The sequence below is a fragment of the Lutjanus erythropterus genome, chromosome 14 (genome assembly GCF_056507025.1).
Source record: "Lutjanus erythropterus isolate fLutEry1 chromosome 14, fLutEry1.hap2, whole genome shotgun sequence".
NCBI lineage: Eukaryota > Metazoa > Chordata > Actinopteri > Lutjaniformes > Lutjanidae > Lutjanus > Lutjanus erythropterus.
Genome location: NC_139330.1, coordinates 10,589,803 through 10,615,562, shown reverse-complemented (window position 1 = coordinate 10,615,562; position 25,760 = coordinate 10,589,803). Strand labels below are relative to the sequence as shown.

At 43.1% G+C, this 25,760-nt stretch overlaps 1 protein-coding gene across 1 annotated transcript in view; it reads left to right on the top strand.

Moving 5' to 3' along the window:
- Positions 1-25,183, top strand: part of sipa1l2a (signal-induced proliferation-associated 1like 2, genome duplicate a) — a 120,827-nt gene extending 95,644 nt beyond the window's left edge. The window contains exons 14-22 of the mRNA XM_084736509.1: positions 1,174-1,547; positions 4,487-4,744; positions 7,950-8,003; positions 10,113-10,251; positions 15,852-16,071; positions 19,028-19,159; positions 22,202-22,319; positions 22,856-22,934; positions 23,337-25,183. Coding sequence (XP_084592635.1) covers positions 1,174-1,547; positions 4,487-4,744; positions 7,950-8,003; positions 10,113-10,251; positions 15,852-16,071; positions 19,028-19,159; positions 22,202-22,319; positions 22,856-22,934; positions 23,337-23,483 — 1,521 coding nt within the window. The 3' untranslated portion in view covers positions 23,484-25,183. The remainder of the gene's footprint in view (positions 1-1,173; positions 1,548-4,486; positions 4,745-7,949; positions 8,004-10,112; positions 10,252-15,851; positions 16,072-19,027; positions 19,160-22,201; positions 22,320-22,855; positions 22,935-23,336) is intronic.
- The last annotated feature ends 577 nt before the right edge of the window (positions 25,184-25,760 follow it).

The following is a 25,760-nucleotide window of genomic DNA, read 5'->3' as shown; positions in this document are numbered from 1 at the left end:
GCCCACAATTCACTTCATACATGCAAATAATAAGAAAACATTAAAGTTATATCATATTTAATCCAAAACTGATGCTGATTAAAGGTCAGGTTTAGTTCACAAAATACTGTTGAACGCAGGCTTACAGAATCTCCCAATTTAAGTGTCAAACAACTGAAAAAATAAATAAATAAAATTCCTCCATCCTGCTCATCTGACGTAAGCCAAGTCTCCTAAATCCCCGACCTGCTGTTCACTTGCACCTGCACACCATCGCACCACAACACCCAGTTCTGAGGGTGTGCACGTGAACGTGGCTCCAAGCTAAAGATCTACAGCGAAGATTTAGACTAAAAACGTGATATGTTGAGGCTTTAGAAGACTGGGATTACACCAGACACGTCTGCAGTTAGCATGAGTATGAGTAGATAATAACTGAATTTTCTTTTTTGGGTGAACTATCCCTTTAGAATGACAAACTACACCAGCTAAAATCCTGCCACCAGCAGGAAACCCACTTTACACAGGAGAAACACAGTTCATCACAAGCGAACATAATGTTGCACTCTTCTTGAGCTCCTGCAGCGTCCCTGCAGCCTGCCTGAACTTCCTCGAGCCTGGGGAAGAGGTGACGGCAGGAACACCTCGCTTCAACCATAGAATATATTAAATAAGATTTCATTTAATATACCGTCTATGGCTCCAACTCTATATTTAGACTGCAGTACTCATTTTTGTATGCCCAACTTTTTGTTCCCTTAAGCATAGCATAATGAGAACCATAATGAAAACAACATGACAGGTCATAATCCTCACGTCTTTGTTTATATTCTCTAATTAATTGTTGCTGTTAACCTTCACTAGAGGCTCGTTTTTCTGAAAATATTATACGCCCGCTCATGCAGATCTCTCACATACCAGAATTTAAAGTAAGTATGTGACACTCTGTATATTCTGTTTGCATTCCTTCCTGCTACTGTCAGCTGGTCTTGCAGTTTCACAGGCCTCAAGAAGACAAGCTGTCGCCTCAGTCAGGGACACATGAACATGTGATGTGGCCTGATGGGTAAACCCATCCCCCTCTGGTGCTCCTTTTTAAAACGGCCATAAGAATCATCTGCACCTGCTGTTTGACCTTGTCTGATTTACTGTATCTCCCTCTCCTTCACCCCTCCCGATCTCTCTTTCAACCAGACGGGCGATAAAAACTCAAGCCACTCAAGTAGCAACACGCTCTCGAGCAACGCCTCCAGCAACAGCGACGATAAGCACTTTGGCTCTGGAGACTTGATGGACCCGGAGATGCTGGGCCTCACTTACATCAAAGGGGCGTCCACAGACAGCGGCATCGACACTAATCCCTGCGTGGCCCCTGGGGCCCGGGTGCTGCTGCAGGGCAGGGTGGGGGAGCAGGGACACCCTTGGGTATCGGAGCACCATGAGGACGGGGCATCAGAGGAGGATCATGGGAAACTGTACCTGCCACAGGGCTACGCCTCCGCCATTATGTCAAGTCATGTGACAGAAGGAAGCATCGGAGACCTGAGCGAGATCTCATCCCACTCAAGGTACAGTGCAGAGACACAGTGTGTGTTTTTTAAATGTTGTCACTCTAAAAGATGTGTAACCCCTTATATCTGGTGGTTTGCAGCTGTAAGTGTGTTTGGGGTTGCAAACTTTCAGTCAGAATATATCATTAGAAAAGTAGAAATGTTCTAAGTGTCTTAAAGAGAATCAGATTGTATGATCCATACTTCTTCCATGTGGTGAAAAACTTTTTTTTTTTACAAATACTTTTAAATGAAGTGCTTAATTTTGCAAAAGATCTGAGGTGTTTTGCTACACGTTTGTACACGTGTGTGTGTCCAGCTAATGTCAATGCTGATTTTTTTTTCCTTCTCAGTGGGCATTTGCAGGATTCTGTTGTGGCCTAATTCTAGCAGGTTGGGTCATTGATTTGCCCCCTAACAAAAATCACACCCTTTCTCATGATGTATGGCTGGAAGCACAATCCAGTGTATTCAAACATGTGGACGTTCATTAACAAGCCACACTCCTCAGCCAATTATCTGTTCTCTTAAACACGTGCATGAAAGGAGGGCTGCTGGCTGTTAGCTGACCTTTTCACCCAGCCGCGCTCCCGCGCTCCTGACCCACAACCTGACTCGTCCAGCTGTGCTGAAGCCAGTGGGTGGGGCCGCTGTCGGGCCAGAGCAACGCGGGGGGGCCTCATCACACCGTCGTCCAAGTTCTCCTCACCAGACTGGGGCCCATCTGGGAAAGAGGAGAGGTGTCACAGAGGGTTGGCCCTGCAGCCACTCACAGTCTGTCTCAGTATGAAATAGAATGGGTATCTATTTGTTGATGCCACACAGGATTATGTTTCCACAATCTGTTCCGATCATTGACCTGTTTGGGAGGCGTCAGAACTGTCCACTCCAGGATATCACTCAGAAATGATTTAAGAGCCCGTGCCATCACCTTGACTACTCCGATGCTTCCCACCTTTTATGTAATGGTCTTTGACACCGGAGTGTCATCTGAGCAAACAGTGAAGCAGCAGGAGCACATTTTGCAGGGTGTGGCCCAGATGGTCATGAATATGGAAACAGAGTGTGTAGAGCCTGCAGCTGAAGCCAACTCCGATGTCTCCGAGTATTTTTAGGAGAATGGTTTGTTGTTGTTGAAAGTTTTCCAGCAAACAACAGGATGTTAGGAGCAAAACCTGACGGTGTTGTGGTCCAGTTGAGCAGCTAACAGGTGAATGATGACAAGTGACGTTAAACACAAACTGTCCACCCTCGTATTAATGACGAGATGAAGAGGAAACTACAGAAGATGTGCTGTTCTCTGAGATTTCACAAAGGATAAATTTAGGGACGTCATGATTCGATTTGACTTTTGATTTGAAGGTCACGACTCCATTTCTTGATTTAAAGGAGAAATCGGTGATATATTTACAGTAATAAATCATTAATTGACTGTGATATGTCATCAGAGATTAAGAAAACATACCAAGTTTAAATATTTGCTTCTGTGACAACAGCACTAATTCAAATTGATGCCAAATGTTCACTGAATGAAGTAGTGTCTGTTTAGGAGCTGTAAGAAATTAATAATCTTTTGGCAGGAGTAGATGTTTATAACGGTAAAATTGAAAAATATGTTAATGGAGTCTGGCAGGCAGAAGGCAGGTAGTCATATGGCTACTGAGTGTGTATACAGTTATAAACAACTGATCAACTTACAGTGTAGGACTAGCCGACGCTTGTTATTGTCAAATTACAGTTGCATTGCAGAAGTGTGCCTGCAGCCTGCCTGAGCCTCCTTTAGTCTGGGACTCTATTTAATGACTCACTGTTCAGATTTCAGTACGAATTTTTGTTCCATATTGCTCCTTTAAACTTGCATTTTCAGATTCCTCTTTAAAAAGTGTTAATGTATTAAGTGTAGTGGCTGGTAAGCTACTCTGTGTCATCTTTGACACGCACAACACTGCAAGTAAGTGTGGGCGAGAATACTGGGAGAGTCGCAAATTCTGCCTTTCACTTCAGTTCTTGAAATTGAGGGCTCGATTTTCAATTTAATATTGAAATCGTGACACCCGTAGATGCCTTGTAAGTTAAAAAGGAGCAAATACAGGCAGAGTGGTACATCTCATTTTCACATCACTGTCAGCTGTGTTACATTCATCCTGCATAAATCTGACATTATGTGAATCAGAGTGTAGTTAAAGGATATGGAGTTATTTAAGCTATTAAGTGTTTTTCACAAAGCTGAAATGATTAACAAGGAAATAGCACCTCACCACATTTAAAGCAAATAGATTTTGTGATATACTGCATATACGATCACTTAGAAACCAAACTGTGACTGTTTTTTAGAAGCTGTAGCTAAAATATCCATGAATATTAAGAATTTTAGAAATATACATATTTTGTCTCAACAAATAAAACATTGCTTCAGCCATTCTGTCATAATTTTAAGGGTCATTTTACTCATATCACAAAATAAGACACATTTCTCATGTTCTTAGTGACATCCAGCCATGCAGTTCTTTATTCTTTTTATTTAAATATGTTTTATGCTTCCCAATACCTCCGCAAATAAAGCTGGTCTAGAAACCCCTACAAAGAAGTAGAAAGATGCACTTCTTCGTGATTTGAGTGCACTGACCCTTTAATCCGGTTTGGCAGTTGATATTTCACTAAATATTGAAAGGGCAAAGTTCATCAGGAATATGCACATGATTGAATGTGAGTCATCGTCTAATGTAGGTCAGAGGTTAGATGCTTGAGTGTACTCCATGCAGTGGAAGTGATGTCATCCTGAGCTGAGCTTTCAATAATCGTTTTAAGTTCAGTCCTTTCAGGTTATTTCTCAACATCTCGCCAGTCGCCTCTCTCATTTTTCATTGTTGATGTTTGTTTATGCTTTCATGTTTTGTTCTCATTCATTCTGGTCATTTTGAGTTACGTTATTCTTTATTTTTTTGCTGTGTGGTCAGTGGCTCTCACCACTCTGGCAGTCCCCTGGCCCGTGGTGCCAGATACTGTATGTCCGCTGACTCGTCCAAGGTGTACACCATCCCCCAGACCAGCAGCTCAGGGCCAGAGCCAGAGCCGGGGCCAGGGCCCAGCTCGGAGCCCTGTGGACAGACACGCCCACAGCCCGGCTGTAAACCCCCAGTGGGCATGAAGACGACCGATGATGATGATGATGATGCCCACAGCACTGAGGGACCTCCCAACATTTCAGAGTGTGGGTGAGTGTGTGAGAGAGAGCAAGAGAGAGCATGCATGAGGACATCAGCAAATATTTGGCTCCAATACCACAGAGTTAGAGTCAGGTTACAGTTCACATTAAAGGGATAGTTTGCACTTTTTTAAGTGGGTATTTATCCATAGTCAGTGTATTGCCCACATTAGATGGCAGTCAACATGCCTCCAGTTTGAAGAAGAAGCAAAAGAAAGCTAAGCAATGAACTGCTGTGGACAGGCTCAGCAGCAAATATCAAGATCATTTAAATGTCAGGATATTTTCAGTCAGACAGCCTTTTCTTAGACACACATTGTATAAAGCCAAGGCAACACTATGTGATATTAGGCCTGGTATTCCATTCACCAACTGATTTTGGAAATAGCAAACAACCCCCCCTCCGATCAGAGGCAAATCACTGCACGCCCCAAATCAAAGATGAGCCCCAGAGCTCGGCAAGAACTCACTGGTGCGTCGCCCATGCCCAGACAGAAATCAAGCAGGTTCAACGTCTGGTCATATTGGGAACAAGTCGAGGAGCCATGCGACAGCTAGCAGGCACAATAGCAGACGTGAGCTCAGAGCTGCTGACATGGACTGGGTTAGTGGAGGAGTCGAGAGGGAGTGACAGATGGAAGAGCAACAGCCAGAAAAGCCCAAATATAGAACCACTACAACTTTTATACATATTTTATACGTAGAAATGAACAAAAAGTAATGCTAAAGTTGTTGTGATGGCTATAAAGTTATAAAGTGATTCGTAAAGTTGCTGTTGAGAGGTCTGTCTAAGTGAGACAACAACATGCTTTATTATTAATATACTACTGTCACCAGTGTGTTTTCCTGACAAAACGTAGCTTCATTGTTTCCCCAAAATGTAACTAGAAAATGGCTGCATGCCACTGCAAAAATAATGAGAGGAGAGGGTGAGCCTCATCTGTTTAGAAACTAACATTGTGTTATTTTGTGCTACAGAAACGTCATATCCAAGTTCATTAACACACTTGTTAGTAAAGCATATGTAAACAAGGAGGAAAGGGGTTTAAACTTCACTTAAGAAACTTTATTTTGCACTATTAATGCTTAGCATCCAGGTTATATAGGTCTGGTAATGTGAGACAACAACAGTAACATGCTGCACACTGATGCTTCAGATTTAATAGCCTCAAGTCACGTCTAGCATGTGTGACTTGTAGAAGATAAAGGTGAAAGATCTTGTGATGTGTGACCTCTAGTCACTGTGGAGCAGAAACTCACTTTCTGCAAAGTAATATTACTGTTTTTGCTAAAGGAGTCTGGTTGTTTTGGAGAAAGTGATATTTCTGTTGGAAAAGACCTCCTGACTGCAAGGTAAAGCAGTGTCAATATTCTAAATATAGTGCACACATCACTCACAACCCCACTTCAAACTATCCAAACTATCCCTTTAAGTTTAACACTAGGTATTATGCAAACCTAGATGACACACTTTTTAATCACACTAACTGGCCTCATCAGCACTGTTTCTCTCACTGTAGAGCTGTTTTCCCCTCAGACTTACTGTTGCACTAGAGCCAGACCCATTCCAGTACAAGTGTCCCCCCCCCATCAGCCCACCCAGTGTGCATAAACTGGCCTCGATTGAAGCTGACAGCCACAAAATAAATAAGCTCAATGAAGCCGGGGACATAATACACTTGGCACATGTCACTTGTGGTTATTGATCGCTCCCGTGAAGCCGGGTCCCCGTGGACTGCCAGGCTGAGCCTCTACCAGATCAGCATCTCTGCTGGGAGCCAAGAAACAATCCACACAGAACAACACACTGCTGTCACATGCAGCCCAAGGGCACCTGCTGCAGAACAGCCTGCAGAAATATGGCAGAGGAGAAGGAACGTATGCAGCCAGTCAGCCAGGTTCAGACACTCTTAGAAATAATGATGCTAAATAGAACCGGGGTCCACTTGGACCGGTTTCAAAGGATTCTGCCTGGAACCCAACGTAAAGGCTTATACCCAGAACCATCTGTGAAAAAATTCCCATTAAACCCCTGTGAGAGGTTCTACAGAGAACCTGTATGTTGTGTAATGGTTGCCCCCATCTCTGGGGGTTCTATCAAGAACCTTTCCCCTCTCTGGGTGCTAACAAGAAACCATCCAGGATGTTCTCCCAAGAACCCTTTTATATTCTTTTATCTAGAACCCACCCAGGGAGTTCTACGAGAACCCTTTTTTTATTCCAAGAGTATTGTCTAGAACCCACCCAGAGGGTTCTAAGAGAACCTTTTATATTCCAAATGTTTTATCTGGAGTCCAGCTGATGAGTTCTGCTGAGAACCCTTTAATATTCTTTTATCTAGAACCCACCCAGGGGATTTTACAAGAACCTTTTTTTATTCCAGAGGTTAGATCTAGAAGCCAAGATCCATTTAATATTCCAAAGGGGTTCTGCTGAGAACTCTTTTATATTATGGTACAAAAAAACCCTTTACAATTCTTGACGAAAAAGTTCTTCTAGGATTTTTTGTGTGAAAACGATTTTTAATGGAAGCTTCAGGTTTCCAAAGAACTCTTGATTAACACTTCCTTCAAGGGTTCTCGCAAACGGCTCTTGATAGAATTGCAGCCCTTCAGGAAGAACCTCTCTGGAACCCTTATTTCTGAGAGTGTACGAGCAGTGACGACTGACTGTATCTGTCTGATGATTAAATGGTTAGCTGTAGAGAACAGAGAGCCATTGATGGTGAGATTGAAACAGATCTAATGGTGTGAGTATATATACTATATGTGTGTGTGTGCGCTTGTGTGAAGGTGTTTGCGTGCGGGCTCGGGGCATATTTTGGAGGAGAGAATGTGAGATTTGCCCTGGAAGAAACCCCCTGCTCTCGCTCACAAGTAATTTCATTTAGGCTGTGAAATTTGCCACTTAAGGGCTCTGTGATTGATCGCATGCACTGAAGTCATCTTCTGCCGACTTATGAAAAAGCTCTGTAATTCAGTTACCCTCCCCATTGTTTGTTTATATATTCCTGCAGTTTTATTCCATCTTACATAACAGTGCCTCATGATGAATGGCCTAATATTACTCACAGATATTGTTCTAACATAATGAAGTTTCTCTTCCCCCTTTCTAAAAAGTTTTCTCGTTTGCTGTAACCCTGTATGTAACGCACGATGTGTAACAATGCTCCTAACCCTCGGCTCTTTCTCTCTTGCTTCTGCTTCTTGTTCCAGAGGAGCGGAGAGCTTGTTAGCCTTCCTTCTCACAATGCTGTCTGAGCGTTCAAGGTACACAGTCAGTAAAAGTCAACCCCGTGGCCCTGATCTGACCCAGCCTGCTCCCCCCCTCCCACATATCCCCACCACCCCGTTTGTGCCAGACCACCGCCCCGCTCGTCTCTCATGGCAGGTCTACAGCGCTGGTCCATGCTGAGAGTGGAGGGCAACCAGCTGTGCATCAGTGGCTGTGACATTTCTGCTGTATCTCCTACAGAATCCCACTGCTGTGACCTGTCCACCGATACTTCCACCTGTTAGACCCCCGTCCAGCACGCTCTCTGGACTCCTGTAGTTAGGTTTCCACCAGGATTGTGATTTTAAAAAAAAACCTAAACAGCAGGGTATCATTTGTAGGTGGTCTGTTCACTCAGTCTATTCAAGAATTCAAAGTGATCATAAGAACAGAATGACTTAATAAGCTGTATTTATCACACAATATTGAAATTTTGCCATAAAGCAATGTGAGCTAAACATATTTCAATTTGTTTTAAAATGTTGTGAGATCAACAAATTGGAACCTAGCATGAGTAGTCTGGTAAAACCATCCAAGAGGAAATAAAAATAAGATAAGAAGTAAAATTTTATAGAGACCTTTAAAACAAATAATCTACTTTTAAAGACAGAAACTGTATTCAGAATACCACAAATCTAAACTGCAAGTGTAATGGAGTACAGTTACTCATATCATCTTGCATTTTAAATACATATTTAAAATCCTCCTCAACCCTGATAATTGTCTACAGCAGAAGAGGGTAATTCATCATCAAAAAAAAAAATGCTTCTATCAGAGGCTTTATTGCCTTTATTCTCTTTTTTTATATGCCAACTGTCCACCTCAGCCAAACCTAAAAACAGTTTTAATTTCTCATTTGTCATTTTTCAAATTTCTGGCATTAAAAGTGTGTATTTATAACAGGTGGATGAAAACAGACCTTCTTTCTTTCACACATACCCAGGACCTGCTGTGCAAGAAAACATTTATTACACGTCGTAGGCATCTAACATATGCTTACACGTGGCAGAATAACCTTTAATTGCAAAGGTCGGGGCTTGAGCGTTGTTCCAATCACGTTCTTGTAATCATGGATCGATCATGTAAGAACAAATTGGACTTGAGCTAAATCAAGATACAGAAGAAAAATAGTTTATAGCACCAAGTATACACCACAGGTATACAGAGCTCAATTAAATGCACTTCTTTTGCAGAATAGATTGCTTTTGAACCATAGATGTCATGGATCAGTCAGAATGGATCTGGCAGTCGCCCATGGACGTTTGCAGCACCCATCTATGTACTTAGGGCTTGGTTGCCATGGTGCCTAAATCTTAAAACAAGGCAACTCTCAGCAGTATGGTCTCTAGGTAACCATCACAGCCAGGCTGTCCCAATGTCTCTCCATCTAGCGTATCGTATCCCCCTGTGGCCATCTAACACCCTGCCAGCAGCACTCAGAGTGTCATGCTCACAGGCTGCTCACTTTAAAGCAGAGGTCTCACAGCCACGCAACTTCTCTTGCCAGGTCACATCCTCCCTTCACTGCACCCCCCCCCCAAACACTCAGCACTCTCAAAATCATGTTAATGTGCTCGGAAATTACCCCGCTGACAGCCACCGCTACCAAAACAAAACATGTCACCTCTTGTGGATCCTTCTCCAACCCTGTCTAACAGCTCTCATGTCTTCCTCTGTTGTTGTCTGAACACTCCCCTAGAGTCTAGTTTTGCACTTGTCTCTGGATGTAATTTCTGTACAAAAACCCTCTTTTTTTTTCCTTCCTTCCTTTCTACCTCTCAGCGTGCTTGGCTGCATTGTTCACAGTCTCTTTAATCATGGGTTTGGCAGAGTGAGATCGGACAGGGTGCGATTGGAAATAAATTCCATCCCTAGCTCCCCTGTCCGACCCCGTTACTCCACTTTCACCCGACTAGCATGGAGCAGGGAGGCACCTGATGTTGGCATGCTAAGACGGACCCACCTGAACCCTCTGTGTGAAACTGACATTATTTTCTAAACAGCCGGACCAAAGCTGTGACGGCCCAAGGCCTCCCCTGCAGGTTGTGTCTTCCGTGCCCCTTCTGATGAGCTCTGCTCTTCTGTGCCCTCTGTATTGTCTACAGGCAGCTGTACGCACAGGAGGCCGCCTGCCGGCTCCAGGCTGCTGAGCGGGACGGGAAATCACTGCAGAGACTTTCGAAAGAAGAATACCTTAAAATGATGCTGCCCGACAGCCCTCCAGGAGAAGACAGGAATCGTAAGGTGAGATCATTGTGGCTGAGTGACCAAATAGCCTCCATATTACAAACCCCAAATTCCAAAAAGTTTATCTGTTTGAACATTTAATATCTGGCTTTATACTGTATTCAGTTGGATAAACGTTGAGAAGGATTTGTACATCATTGCATCCTGTTTTTTATTTATGGCTTTCACAGTATCCAGGCCTACTGGAATTGGGGTTTGTACATGATAATCGAACAGCTGAAATTGTGAAACAGTGACTGATTGCATGATTACATGACATTCCACTGATCTACTGCAAACCCTGAGGCTATTTTCTCATGCTGACTAACAGGCGTAGTCCATACAAGGCCAGAATCAGAGCAGATAACCTCTTGCTGGGAAGCAAGTAAAAGCAGGACAAACATCTGCTGCCTATCAGCTGGCCCTGCTGCTGAGCACCACAGCTGATAGGGCTTGTCTTTCCCGACACAAGACCCTTTCAGTCCCCGTCGACTGGCACAGAGTGTTTGGTTAATTTAATTTATAACGGTGGCCTGGGTTTGCTCAGCCGGGATGTCATGGATTAAAGTCAGGGACTTGCAGAGAGTGCATCGATGTTTGATGTTCCTCGGTCCTGCAGACTCTATTAATTGCATCTTCAGCTCCCCCCCTGCGCCATCCCCCATCCCCCCATCCCCCATCCATTATCTACCAGGAAGAGACCCTGGAGACATACATATCGGTTATTTTTGGATGCCGCTCAATTCTAATATAAATGCACTTCATCCCTAGAGATATCAGGCACGTCCTCTGGCACAGGCAGGCCTTGTCCCTCTCGTGAAGCAACTCAGTGCACTGATCACAGTTGTCAAAAGTACACACAGTCTTTACTCAAGTAGAAGTACACACACAGACTCCGGTAAAAGTAGAAGTACTGACTCATCTTTTTTGCTCAAGTGAAAGTGAAAAAGTACAGACTGAAATGTAAAGTATGAAAGTGAAAACTAGCCTTCTGAAGGACATTTCTACCAGCTGTTTCTGTGCAAAATTAACTGTACCTCCCCTTTCTCTGCGGTTGAGTCCCCCTCTTTTGTCTTGTCTCTGTTTTGTCATGTTTCGTCTCTCGTGCTTGTTATGCACTGATGGATACACCAAAGAATCTGTGTATTGTTTCATCCATTTAGGTTGAAATCAGTCTTGATGTTGGTAAGGCGGCGTCAAGGGCATAGAATTGTGTAGGGACGTCGAGGACCCATCCCTATCCAGGGACTACTGAATGGTCCCTAGCAATAATTTTGATCAAAGAATTAAAATATGAGCACCATTGTATGCCAGTGTCTAGTCAGTGTTAGTTAGTGAGACTCAGTATTGTGACATAGCAAAAAATGTGTTTTTAAGGTATGCAACATTGTGTTGTTTAGATGTTCTATTTAGTGGTTGTTACCATGGAAACACTACCCCTTTTGTCTACAGGGGCCTCCAAAATCAACAAATTATGAAAATTCCAAGGGAGTTATTCAAACCGTTGTGGGGAAAGTGCGAAATATACACAAATCTATTACTTTGTCATTTATTATCCCATGAATGCTTTAATCTTAGTCAGCAGTCCTCTGGCAGCAACACAGCGTCTCTGTCTCTCAGGCAGGAGACTGACAGTTTTTACTTTTTATGGTTATGCGGACGTTCTGTGTCTCTGTTGCTCTGAAACTTCGCAACAACAGGCAACAGAAGAACAGGCTGACAACACAGAAGGAGAACGAGGTAGAGATGGTAGAGAACACAGTCGCGGCGGACTCTGTAGTGATGAGAAAACTAGTAAGTAAGTAACAAGCCTGTTTTGAAAATGTAAGGTGTAGAAAGTACAGATATTTGTGTTCAGGGAGTAAAAGTAAAAAAAAATATCAGAAAAATAAATACTCAAGTGAAGTTACAGATACCTTAAAACACTACTAAAGTACAGCAACTAAGTATTTGTACTTCGTTACTTCTCATCTCCAGCCCTGATCGGTCTGCCTTGTTGTTGCACAGTGTGTAAAATGTGGTGCTTTCAAGGGAACCAGGAAGTGGCAGCTCCTGTCTAAAATGAAAGCAGGTGTATCAGGCCTGTGCTGTGATTTCCCTTCATTTGATGCTGTTTTGTTTCCCACAGAGAAGGAAAGCACAGTAACCAGCACAAAGGTGCACAGTGCTGCTTGTTGGATTCAAAGAGAAGTGTGGTCTTTGTTGCAATCTCGCTCTCCAGTCTGATTCAGTGTGATAATACAGTGTGTGGAAAAGCAATCTGGGAGAGAGATGCATGAGGGAAGGCACAGAGCCAGACATCCAACCACATACTGTACACATCTGATCCCAATGAACACATACTGCTCTTCACTGGGACTGCATGTTTTCAATCATTAGCTGGCAGGGAAGTGAATCATATTACAGTAATGATAATGTTTGAAACATCATTGATGTGTCTCTAATTTAATACAGTCTGACTTGTTTAATCTCCTAAGTAATTAAACAGAGTACGGTAAAGGTTAATTCGTGTGTCACTTCCGGTAGTCACCCGATGCCATTGTGTGGGTGAGCAGGTGCAGAGAGATTTTTCTTGCCAGCCGTCGTGTCCGCTGGGACCGCCTTCTACAGACAGGCACACTATTGTGTGGCTGACGTAAAGGAAAGGCCGTTCACAGCTTATTCTCCCACGACGTTCCTCTTTTGAACCTCCTGTGGGAAAGAAAAAGGCATCTGAATAGGTGGTTGTCCAACACATCCTCCCAAGTGGCACGTCAAAGGGTTGCAACTCTGGTTGTTGTCTTTGTTCAGTGTGGGCAGCGCGGAAGAAAGTCAGGGAAATCAGAAAAAAAATCTAGGTGGATGTGTCAATGCTGCCTCGACTGATAAGAACACTGCTGCTGCACCGAAGAATTCAAACAGCCCAAATCAGGCTGAGGACCGCTGCCAGCTGAGGTGGATTTAAACGCTGAAATAGTCCTTAATCTCACAGGTTTGATTAATGTAATATTTTCTGCATAATGTGCACAGCAGGTTCAGTTAACCAGTGCCAAGATGTGTTCTGGTTTGACGCTGGAGATGAAATAAATAGATGGCTTCTGAAAAAACATTAAGCCCTATTGCAAATGGTTTCATTTGCCGTGACTCCATTTATTGGAGCTCTAAATCTGTGCTATTTTTGCTTTATATGAGAGAGCAGCAAATCCTGTTTAAAGTTGTTTTGATGAGCGAGAACCTTATGGGGTCTAATCTTGTAAAGTTGGGTGGGAGAACATGCAATAAGAGACAACCTTGTTAAGCGAAAGCCTCTGAGATGTTCTTTAGAGGCCGTATGCACGTGTGCTCCTTTGAGTTTCAGTATATATCTCGTATTTAAAGACAAACTAGATGTTTGTTAAATTCTCACGCTGGGATTTGTGGAGAAAACGTCTTTGAAATTGAGATGGCTGGGTGTTGGCTTGTGGGGATATCAGTCTAGTGTTGGTTACAGCTGGGAAGCCAAAGGCAGACATTTACCCATCTGGCCAACTGCCCCGCATATCATTTGTGGCTACTTTTGATGTCACTCCTGCAATATTTATGTAAGCTAAAAGGGACAATGATGGATTGGATTGGCCTTTGTGGTTTTGTGTGTTTAAACAGGAGATCCTCTGTCAAAATTCTGGCCACGCTCACGAAACTCGAGTATCCCTGCAGTGGTTTCTGTCTGATTCTTCTCTGTGCACAGAGGACATCCCCTCAGGATGATGCTGCCTTTCAGACCCTCACAGCTTACTGTTAATCCTGACCTCGTGTTGCCCTCTGACCTGTGCATTGCCTTACACTGGCCCTTTTAAGTCTTTAGATTCTTTGCAATATGCGCACTATTCTACAGAGTGCACACAAAGCAGCAAACACACTTTATGTCAGTGCATTATACCCACCGCTTCACTGCACTGTGTTCAACGGGTCTTTGTCTGGTTTGTAAACAAGCACACAAAAGAAAACATTCTTTTAAATATGAGTTTTTAACAGAGCCCTGTATTAAATTGACTACAGGAGCTCCACAATGCTCTATTCATCCGTATTGACAATCCCTGGATAACAGCTCATGCTGGAGTTTAATTAAAGGAAAATTCTGATGTTTTTCAACCTGGGTTATTTCCGATTAATGTGGTCGAGCTAACAATGCACTCATCACCTCCGTTGTAGAGCTTTGAGGGAAACGACTCATCCGAAACAAGTCTCCTTCAGCTATCCAACTTCACATGACTAATTTCCAGCGGTTGTTTCTGAGTCAGACCGACAGTGAGTACAGAACATGGCCATTATGGGTAGCTGCTTAGGGATCTACATCTGGGTCAACTAGCCAGCTGACCTAACTACAATAATTGCACTACTGTGCTAGGTATTGCAATATTAAAAGGAATACAAAGTCTTATTCCTCTGTAGACACATTTTGATAGAATAGTGTTAATAATTCTTTTACATTTTGATTATTTTTTACCTGGTCTCTCTGGCTCTACTGTGCTCTCTGGTCGGCCATTAAAGTAAAATGACTCAAGATCGTCCTCATAAGAGACCACAGGATAATCTGCCCTCAGCTTTTTGGACTTTCTTTGAAGAGAGTACAACCTAGAGGCGTCACAATTCTCCAAATCCACAATTCAGTTTGATTTTTGATTTAAATGTTTTTTAAGCACCGTCGGGTGGTTAGGTGGTTAAGAAGAAGCACGTAGAATAAAAACAATAAAAGCAATGAGGCAAAGAACATAGAATAAAAATGATAAAGAAACAAAACAGTTAACAACAATCAAAACACACAGGATAAAAGCAATAATAAAAAGTTAAAATAAGTTTGATTTAAAGAAACTCTGGCAAACAGTCTGGCAAACAGTCAGCTTTGATTCAGGTCTTAGCTCTTCCGCCAAATTTGTTCTGCGTGTGAGCAGCATAAAACTGATGTCCGTGTCCAGTTTTGACTCTGGGAACAGCCGGTAATCCAGAACCAGCCGACCTAAGAGTTCTGCAGGGTTCTTACTGGGTCAGGAGATCTGATAAGCATCTTGGACCTACAGTACACCGACAAGTAGTACAGTTTTGACGTCAGTTGTGTAAGAATCTGGTCGCAGCATTTTGTATCAGCTGGAGTTGTCTGACTGCTTTCTTTGTACAAGTTTCTCTTGATCTTTTTTTGACAAAAAGTCTCTGATCCTTGCAATATCTTTAAGGTAGTAGAAGACAGGTTTTGTTAAATTGAGGTCTGAATTCAGTTTTCTGCCTTGACCCATAGAGTCTTCCCTGCTCTCTGTAGTTTCTCACATTAAGCTCAGTGACTATGGGCTGCCTCGGCGCAGTGACCTCTGTCACCACCTCCACAAGCCCTGTCCCCTGTTTTTCCAACTTGCCAGACACTCTCCAGCTGTGCTCAATCCATCTGCATTTTCCTGAGAGCAAAGACTGTAATTGATTCCTGACACTGCTCCCCGATGTTCCCTTCATACCCACCCAGCTGCCCGCTCATGTAAACCTGCTGTGCCGAGGAAAGGCAAAGCACGGGGAGAGGGGGCCGTCGCTGGGGGTTTGGAGGGCATTCAGCTCGGTAATTTGCATTGTTGCGACTATCTCCTGACAAATTGTTCTCCTCCTCCCTCCCGCAGGTGTCAGCAGTTGGCAGTTTGTCACCGAGACGCTCCCTATACAGGACGCTATCAGACGAGAGTGTGTGTAGCAACCGTAAAGGCTCGTCCTACGCCAGCTCACACAGCTCCATGCTGGACCAAGCCATGCCTAACGACATCCTGTTCAGCACCACCCCACCTTACCACAGCACACTGCCTCCTCGCATGATCCACAACCAGGGGGCATCCAACCTAAGGAGTAAGTACAGACAGTGAAACTCACTTGGCTAACTGGTGCAAAACACCTTAAAATGTGTAAAACACTGCAGAGAAGCTGCTTCAAAGGAAACAAACAGACCTCTCTACTGTATTATCAAAACACCTCTTAGACTGGATTGCACCAACACAGATTAATGTAATCTAAGATTAATTCTAATCAGTTTTTTTTATTAAAACTAGGTTTAAAATGCAAAAAATTCAAATTTAAAATTAACTTTCAACTGCTCTATATTCCTTAACATGAACGCTATATTGTTTGCTAGCTATATCTAAGCAAAATAAATTAATTAATTAATAAACATTATATTGTTGCTAGTTAGCTTAAAAAAGGGGGTGTCTGCTTGCTAGCTAAAAACTAAACAAAGTCATAAATTGTTTGCTGGGCAAAAAGTTAACAAAACTTTATATTGTTTGCCGCTAGGTAGCCAAAACAAGTTTCATTGTTTGCTAGCTAGCTAAAAAGTTAAGCCTACTCATGATGGCTCAGCAGTGAATTATTTTACTCTACCTCAAAAAGGTAGCTATTTTAAAAAATAAACCTTCTCAAGTGTAAGTCTAAAGTTAATACTATGCTTCTGTTTTCTTTATTTATTTTGCGTAGTGCATTGTTAGATAGTTACATGTCATTGGTAATATGTCACAATTGTAATTTCACATCTTGGAAAAAAATAAATTTAAAAAAAAGAAAGTTTAAAGTTAATACTGGATCACTGTAAATTTAATTTTAGAGTTTAGAGTAAAAACTAAACTGAGGTTTAAATTTAATCCCTCTTAATTTTAAGATAGTATTAAAGTTTGGTGCAATATAATGTAACATTAACCAGGTTTAAAAATTAATACTTGTTGGTGCAACTGAGCTTCAGAGACAGGAAGGCTAATGTAGACTTTCTCTGCATGTTGCTCTTGGATTATCAGTCCTCTTCTCTGGCACCAGATAAGAGCCAGGATATAGATACTTGTTTGAAGAGCCACTTGTGTACTACCGATATCATTTGCACAACGGGTACACACTCCAGCAACACTCCTCAATATAGACAACTAATTGGAACTGGGTGAGGTGGCATGCAACTTGCAAGGGGCCTGCCGCTCTGTCTGCATTAAGCAGACACCTGTCACTGCTGGCTAGTGTTCCCCTCTCTACTGTTCGCTCACCATCCACTGAATATGTATTAGTGAGGAGAGGTGTGATGTGTCCTGCCTGCACTGCTGCAGGTTCTTAAGATCCTTGACATGAACATGCCTATTTTTCCATCAGGAGTGTCACAATGTCTGTCATACATTATGTTTCATTCACTCATGAGTCCCTGCCTGCCTTCCCTCTCTGTCCCTCCTGTCTCATTTCCATCCCGTTCCTCATCCGTCTCCGGCTGCCGTCGTTAGATAGAAAATGGCTTTTGGAAAGATGTTTCTCTCTTAGCCTCTTCTGCCTGTCAACCTGATGGATTCCTGATTGTTTTGAAGGATAGTTGAGAACACTGGCTTCTTTCTCTTTCCCTTACTGAAACAGTCCAATTTGGTAAACAGTGAATCACTCGAGCTCCGAGACGCTGGGTAAATTGAAAGGAGAGTGTCAGCATCACCTCAAGCTCTCTCTGTCTCTTCTCTACTCCTCCACTCATGCTTTTCTAAATGCCTCTCTGCAGAATGGGAGCTTGTTTATTGCATTCCCCGTCTTTCAGGGCTGACAGGGAGGGAGGGAGGGAGAGACAGAGGGGAGGGAAAGCAGATATTGATTGAAACATGAAGACATTCACTTAGACAAGTCATTTATCGCCCCTCAGACAGCGCCTTGCGAGTGCTATGCAGAGATGGTGGTTTGCTGTCACAAATATACAAAACTTTTCTTTTCAAAGTTAAATTGTGTGCGACCTAAAGAGGTTTTGTTATTTCAGTGCGTCCAGATTAGAATTGGACTCAGATGAAGGTATGATTGGAAGGGACCAACTTTACTTTACATACAGGGCTTTTCCATTGTCCCTTTTAGTCGATTCAAACCGTGCCTCGCTGATTTGCATTTCCATTACCACTTTTATCATGCCAAGCTGAGCCGAGTCACACCCGAGAGGGAACGTCTCCGGAGAACAGCCAAAACGCGCCTGTCCAGCCTTCTGGGCTGTTGTGACAATTCGTTGACCACGGCCAACCCATGACGACCCCCCTCAAACAACCATGTGTGTTGCAAGACTCAACTCATGTAGGAGGACCGCAGGAGAGAGAGAGAGGTTTTTGAATGTGTCTGTGTGTTCAGCTCTCAGGACTTTTGTAGCTTCCAACTGAATCTCTGTGGTCTGAAGTTTAGTTTCACTCATGTGTCGCTGTTTTTACGTTTAGATATCTGCTTTACTTGACTGTTCCGTGATCACTTTCAGTTGAATAGGAGTCGTCAAGAAGCTGAAATGTTTTTGCTGTTGCGCCAGATGAGGAGTTCTTATTGGACTGAATGAACCTCATCTTTGTGTACTGTATCTAGTTCCTTCTTATAATCTAAGCATGACCATCTGTGCAGCACTCACTGTATGTGAGCACCAAAGCGACAGACCGCAGTCAAATTAAGTGTTTGTTCACCGTTTTGCCTCGTCTTTAGTCAAAAGACACACCTTCAAGAGGGTAGCCTTGTGGTAATGGGAATGCAAATCACTGCCATGCTTGGCTGATGTGCCAAGTCAAACCAAGTCAAACTAGGCCAGTACATGTGTATGAAAAGGCGTAATAGACTCGAGCTAGGTGTTTAGACATGCAAGTCTGGAGTTATATCATCCCTTTTAGGCAGCAATGACTAGTTCGAATAAATCCCCTGCCTTCCCCCCTCTATGCCCCTCCATTCCCTTCCCAACCCCTCTTGTCTGCTCTGATGCAAACTGAAGGGCGACTCAGAGATTAGCCCTAAACTGAGGCCAGGCCTAGACGCTGATCAGAGTGCCTGCCTGTCTCTGCAGATGAGTTTTGGTTCTCTGACGGCTCCTTGGCGGACAGGTCCAAGTTCAGCGACCCGGGCCTCATGCCCCTCCCAGACACTGCCTCGGGCCTGGACTGGTCTCACCTGGTTGATGCAGCACGAGCCTTTGAAGGTAACCAGCCTGGCTGAAGCTGCTGGCACCTCGTGTGACCTCCCCCCTCCCTCTTCCTGGCTGCTTAGCGTGTGTGTGTGTGTGTGTGTTTGTGTGTCCATAATCTGCAAGTGCTAGCTCGCTTGCATGTGCAGGTTAGTGTGTGCTTTGTGTTTCTTCTAGTGTCCCCTAAGTGCTGTAGGAGGTGACTTGTGGGAATCCTTTTGCTTTTTGCACCTCTGCTCTGAGCCCCTTTGAGATTCCCATCAAGCACTGTACCTTGGAAAAATGAGCCATCATTTCTCAGTTCAGACACGGAGCCAATTTTTAAACCATAAAGCCAGCAGGTCGTCATTCAGGGAGAGTTCTTACAGCAATGCCTTTTACTATTAAGCTCTTGGGCTGATGGTTTGGGGTAATTTCAGCTCCTCTTTTAGCCTTTTGTCCATTAAGTCTGAATTTGCTTCAGTGGGAGATGTTGGATTTTTTTTCTTCACAGTCACCTCATCTGGCCCAAAGTGGCAGAATCTCTCTTTAGAAACTGAAATAGTCATTTTTAAGGTGTACTGTTGTTTATTAGAAGGTGTCTTAATGGACGCTTTAGAGTCGTTGTGGTTTTTGGTGGCACCACACTCTGGAACAAGTGATTTAGGAATCTACTATTATAACGGCAGCGTGCAGCCTGTTATCCCGAAAACAATGCCCAGTGCTCCAAAAATACACACTCTCCCTGCAGCTGTTAGTTCAGTGAGTGTTGATTCTGTCCATGGTGTTAAATTGGCCAAATTTCCAATTTTTTAATAAAACAAAAAAGTATTAACTCAGTTCCGAGTTATTAGAGTTAACCCTAACCCAACTAAAGGCAGAATGTGCTTTTTCGGGGCAATGGGACATTTTTTGAGAAATGTTAGAAAAATGGGCGGCAACCACAAACAGTCTGCAACAGACATTTCAACTAACTGACATAGCATTAGCATTAGCTCATGCTAGGTTGCTAAAACTAATCAGATCAATTAGCTACAGGTCTTCAGTGGCACCTCAGTCCAGAACAAGTGATTTAAGAATCAGGTTATACAAAGGCAGCCTGCAGCCCGTTATCTCAAAAACAAATGCCCGACTACTGACCCTGTCCATGGTGCTGAAACAGTGGGGGGGTTGGCCTTAATAGTCTATCATTCTGGCTTTACACCAAACAACATTTCAACTGTTGCAGACAAATTTCCAATGTCAGAATAAGATCACGAGAGTTGTTAGGGTTAACTCTAACCTAACCCAACCGAAGGGAGATTGTGCATTTTTGGAGCAATGGGACATTTCTCGGACTACTGGTTTACTGGAGCGCTCGCGTAAATTCATGAGGACCAGATAGCTTGGGCGATATGTTTCCGTCAAAACTGAAATCTGTCTTTTCACTCACGATCAACACGTCTCAGCCACTTCATGATCAGCGTCATCACTTTTGTTGGGTTTTTTTTTTTTTTTTTTTGCTCCAGCTTAAGTACTTTCTCGATCGCTCTCATACCGCTGTATTTCTCATTTGTCACGGAAACGCTAACATGCCATGAGCTTTTTTTTTTTTCCACTTGAACTCCGTCTGACCCTAAGACCAGTGAGCAGGCAACGTAGCATGTGACCATTCATTTGTCATAATTAATGTATCTTCTGCAGAGTTCCCTCTTTGATACGTTTCCCGCTGCATAGCCCGCAGCATATCATTTAACCAGAGTGGAATCACTGGAGATGATGCAGAGTCTGACTGGCAGCAAGTAGGCAGTTGTCACGGCAGCCTGGCTGGCCCAGAAAAGCAAACTGTGTAAACTGGAGTCTTGTTGCCGAGCAGAAAGTGGCTCCAGGCTGCCTTTGTGCCATGTATGTTTAACCGGCTCTGGTTAGAGCCAGCGGAGGAGGAGTTTCCCAGAGATGTAAAGTGTTTATAGTATTCATAACCTCGGTCGTTTAGATCCTGAGAGACCGCTCATATTCATGAGGCAAAAAGACAGTTTGGATTGGCTTGCAGCATCCACATACACGCTGCGGCCTCCTGCCTTTTTAAAATAGAAGCAGATGGAATTGGTAAATTTCAAAATGAAAAGAAGGATTTTGGTGAAATCACTGAAAACACTGTCAACTGCTGGTTGTTTTTAATATTCCATCACAAATAAATACGGCTCTGTATGTTCACTCACACGGATAGTCGTGTTTTCTCTTCGGTGTAATCTGTTTTTACTTAATTTTCAGCTATTTGTCCAGTAAATCTGGACACTGGGTCACGAAAAAAATATGACAAGCTGCTTTTCTGTGCCCGTCACTGCTTTCCTAGAAGTCTTTAATCTTTCTGATGCAGCCACGGAATATGAGGAAAATGTTCATTCATATGTAAATTAAAGCTTGGTCTCCCTTTCCTGCCTCGTCTGAACAACCAACTTCAGGCTCCATCAGCTTTTGTCTTGGAGTGGATTAGCTTTCATTTGGGGGCTAAATTAATGGAAGGGTTTCCTTAATCTTTTCTATGAATATGCAGATCCCCCTATCTTTAGTCTCAGACCAAGGGCTTGAGAGAGAGAGTGGTTTCTAAAGAAAAAGAGCATTACGCCTCAAAACTGAGCAGTCCCCAAGTGTAACATGCCAAGTTTGGGTTTTCCATGGGGCTTTGCGCAAGCTTAAGGGCCTGATATGGTAAAACAAGCATGACTGGTGCCTTACAGCTCTGTGGGATCCAGCCCATTATGAGCCAAACAGCTGTCAGAGGAAGCACAGAGGGGCGAGGGCACCGGAGCAACACCCAGGGGACAGGCTTTATCTGTGACAGTCTAGAAATGCTCTGTTTACCACCTTGTTCCTTATTGTCTGCTTATATATTTCTCAGTATGGGAGGACCTCTTAAACCAGAACTGCTGATTCATACAAAGCATGAATGAATCGCCCCATTCTGTCAGGAATGTGTGCACGCGAGTGTGTCGTTCTGCTCTATTTTAGTTGCATGAAATGCCTTGCCAAACACATTTCCTGTTTTCGTTGTTAAGGGCAGATTTTGACCTGTTACGTCACCTGTTCTGTCTCCAGACCAGCGCGTGGCATCTTTCTGCACCATGACAGACATGCAGCGGGCAGAGGCTCTGCAGATCTCCAGAGAGCTGACCAGACGAGTGGTGGAGGCGGAGGGAGCAGCGCTGGAAGCAGAGTAGGCATTACCGACAAAACACAAACACCCAACCACCAACACTCCTGTAGCAAGAGAATAATTCACAGCTCTAATGAGAAAGAGCAAACTTACTATGTGGGGTTACAGGTAATGTTATTAACATACCAGTGCAGGACTGTGTTTAAAGTATATCAGAGTTTAGAGTGATATTTGCAGCTCTGTCTGTGGTTTGGAAAAGTTTACCCAACCCTGCGTTAGTGCTCATCGCTTCTTCTGATCCTCAAATCATTTTCTCTGGTTCGCCTTCAGAGCAATTTTTTTGACTATTGGGGTTTCAGAATAATGTGACATCAGAACAATGGACAGTCCCCAAAAAAACAGCAACAGCAGAGATTTCAACTGACATATATTAGTGTTAGCATTAGCTTATACTAGCTAGCTAAAGCTGATAAAACCTGGACTTGGCTCCATTATCACCGTCTGTGTGATGGTAGAAGCGGAGATTGTGCTTCACTTTTGTGATAAATGACTTTTTCTTGAGTTTTAACGATGTCATATTTTGTGTCTCCCAACAGCAGCTCCCCCTCAACCCTAACAGGCAAAGTCAACCAGTTGGAGGTGATCCTCAGGCAGCTGCAGCATGACCTCAGAAAGGTAAGCTCACATTTATAAAAAGAAAATTCTGAATTATCGCCTTTCTGATTAACTTTTTCATGTCGGCAAACAGTGCAAGTCTGTGTCACTCAGCTCAGGAGAATAGACATTGAGTAATGGGTGCCCTGAGGTCCGTGTAATACCAACTCGTCCACTTAATTCAATATCCTGCTTCCTTTCCTTATTGTTTCCCTGCCCAACGTTTCCCCACGTCCACTAATGTGCTTTAAATGGAGAGAGGAAATGCACTTTTATCAGAACAGAGAAAAGGCTGCTTTGCCATGTTAATGCCTCCCATTTACACGGCGCTGACGAAAGACGGATGTTCTTGTAATAGCAGGGCTTTTATCAACCTTCTTTTTTTATCCACTTATTTCCCGGTGTGTGTTTTTGTGCGTTCAGGAGAAAGAGGACAAGGCGATGTTGCAGGAGGAGGTGCAACACCTGAGGCAGGATAACATGCGGCTGCAGGAGGAGAGCCAGACGGCAGCGGCTCAGCTCAGGAAGTTCACAGAGTGGTTCTTTCACACCATCGACAAGAAACCCTGAGAGACAGGCCCGCGGTGAGAGAGAGAGGGAGAGAGAAAGAAAGAGAGACAGAGAGAGAGAGAGCAAGATGGGCACCCGCTCAACTCCTACTTAAGACTCCCAGACGATCCACAGGCAAACAAACTTTCAAACAAACCATTACCGGCCCCCAGAGTAATCAAGACTCTTTAAAAAGCCCCTGCTTAGGAGACTGTAGTGCAGCCCTGTGTGGAGAGACTCGAAAACCCCGATCTGGACCTTTAGTTTTGGGATCCTCTTCTGTCTGAAGTGTTGGCTGCTTCTGACATTAACGGTTTCTCCATCCTGGCAAACGAGACTCTTGGGAAACCTCCTCATCTCCGGCGCTGGAGAGGAATCGAGAAAGGCAAACCCCCGGGGGCCCCTGGGATCTTCTTACAGTAGTGGAATGTAAAGCTCATTTACTGTAGTCAACATATAATCTACCTACGTATGTCCCGTCAGTCTACTGTACTGTATACTCAGCTGTACTGTATCATACTGCGCACACTGTCACACAGCTGTTTCTGTGCCGGCCTTCACGGACACAGGAAAGTGGAGAGGGCGAGGAGGCGAGGAGGGGAGGAATGTACTGGACATAATGAAGTGGTACTTACTGTCTGCTTGCACCAAGAGGAATCCACATGTGGTGGTCTTGAAACGAACAGTGGGGGGAAAAATGAATGTAGCTCAACTGAGACCCTTTTATTTCTGGATTTCTGGTTTCCCAAAGTCACTAAAAAGTTTCAAGGTTTGATGTTCTGGGCCATTTTTTCTTTCTTTTTTTTTTTTTCAATGAATTCCACTTTTTTTTTTTTTTTTCCTTTTCCTCAGTGTTGTAACGTAGGGTCACATGGCAGTAATTTTGATGTTTAAAGGTGCTTTTCCCTACACACGTTTGTCAGTAGTTTCCATTCACTGTCACAATGTCCTAGCAATAACGAAGTGGTAGTTACGAAACTGTGTTTAAAAAGTAAAAAAAAAAAAAAAAAAAAAAAGTTAGCACAAACGTGAAGAGTTCCTGTCGAGAAGCAGTCGTACTTGACATGTATTTATAAAACAGGAAGAGACTGTGCCTAAAACTCTTGGTTGTAAATGGATTGTTTCTCTTTGCTTTTAATTCTCTTTTATAAACACATGCCTTGTCTGTGGCTCACTGATATAAAGTTGTTTGTATGAATGTGTGTGTGTGTTTGTGTGTGTGTGTGAGTGTGTGTGTAGTTTATCACAGCAAAATGTGTTCTTATGCAGTGGTTTCTAGAGCATTAGAGCAAGCGCCAGTGAACCACACTTACAATGCCAAATGTGTTTATTTCTGTACATATCTGCCACAGAAGTGTCTTGTATTTAACACTATTATTTAAGCTTATTTAACCTAAAGTTGTTTATTTTATTAAGGGTATTTGTTTTTGTTTTTTTTGTTTTTTTTGTTTTTTTCTGCACTAAGGAGAGATAAAGCTCTGTGTATGTTGTAAAGTGTGTAGCTTGCCAGGGCAACAAAAAACTATATATTTAAATATATAAATGATGATTTTGGAGATTCCAACATTTGGATGCTGCTAGATTACAGTTTGCTGGTTTGTATGCTTTTAAAAATGTCTCTCTCCGTAAACTGTCTCATCCCCGGTGGGACACTGGTTGCTTTATTCGTTTTGTTCAATTTTTTGTTTTGTTTTTTTAAATAAATGTAGTTGTAAAAATAAGCGATTGTTGTGTTTTCTGTCACCAGAATTCTTAATTACAGTCTCTTGCTAAATATGAAGCAGGAGTCAGGAGATGGTTTGCTTGTACCAAAATTATTCCACTTCTGAAGGACTAAAGTAAAACTTTCAACAGCTCCAACCCCTGAAGTATTTTACTACTTTTCTGTCAGCGCACATACAGAAGAGGCCATTCAACAAGGACCACACATGTTCATATGACAAACAACTGGCTGACAGACACAGATAACAAGGAATTAGTGGGAGCTGTAATACTGGTCTTTAGTGCAGTATTCAACATGATTGATTCTGCCCTGACAAAATTTAAGTTAAAGTGTCATGGCCTCACTTGTCATGCAGTTTCATGGTTCATGCATTATCTCTCAGGGAGAAAACAGTCTTCTTTGATGGCAGCAGTTCAAACTGGAAATTCACAGACTGTGGGGTGCGATAAGGCAGCGGTCAAGGGCCTTTGTTATACTCCATCTTTACTAATGATCCGCTGTTGGGTGTTAAAATTGTCAACACAGTTATGTATGCAGATGACTTTGTATAATGTAATTAATTATGTAGTTGTATA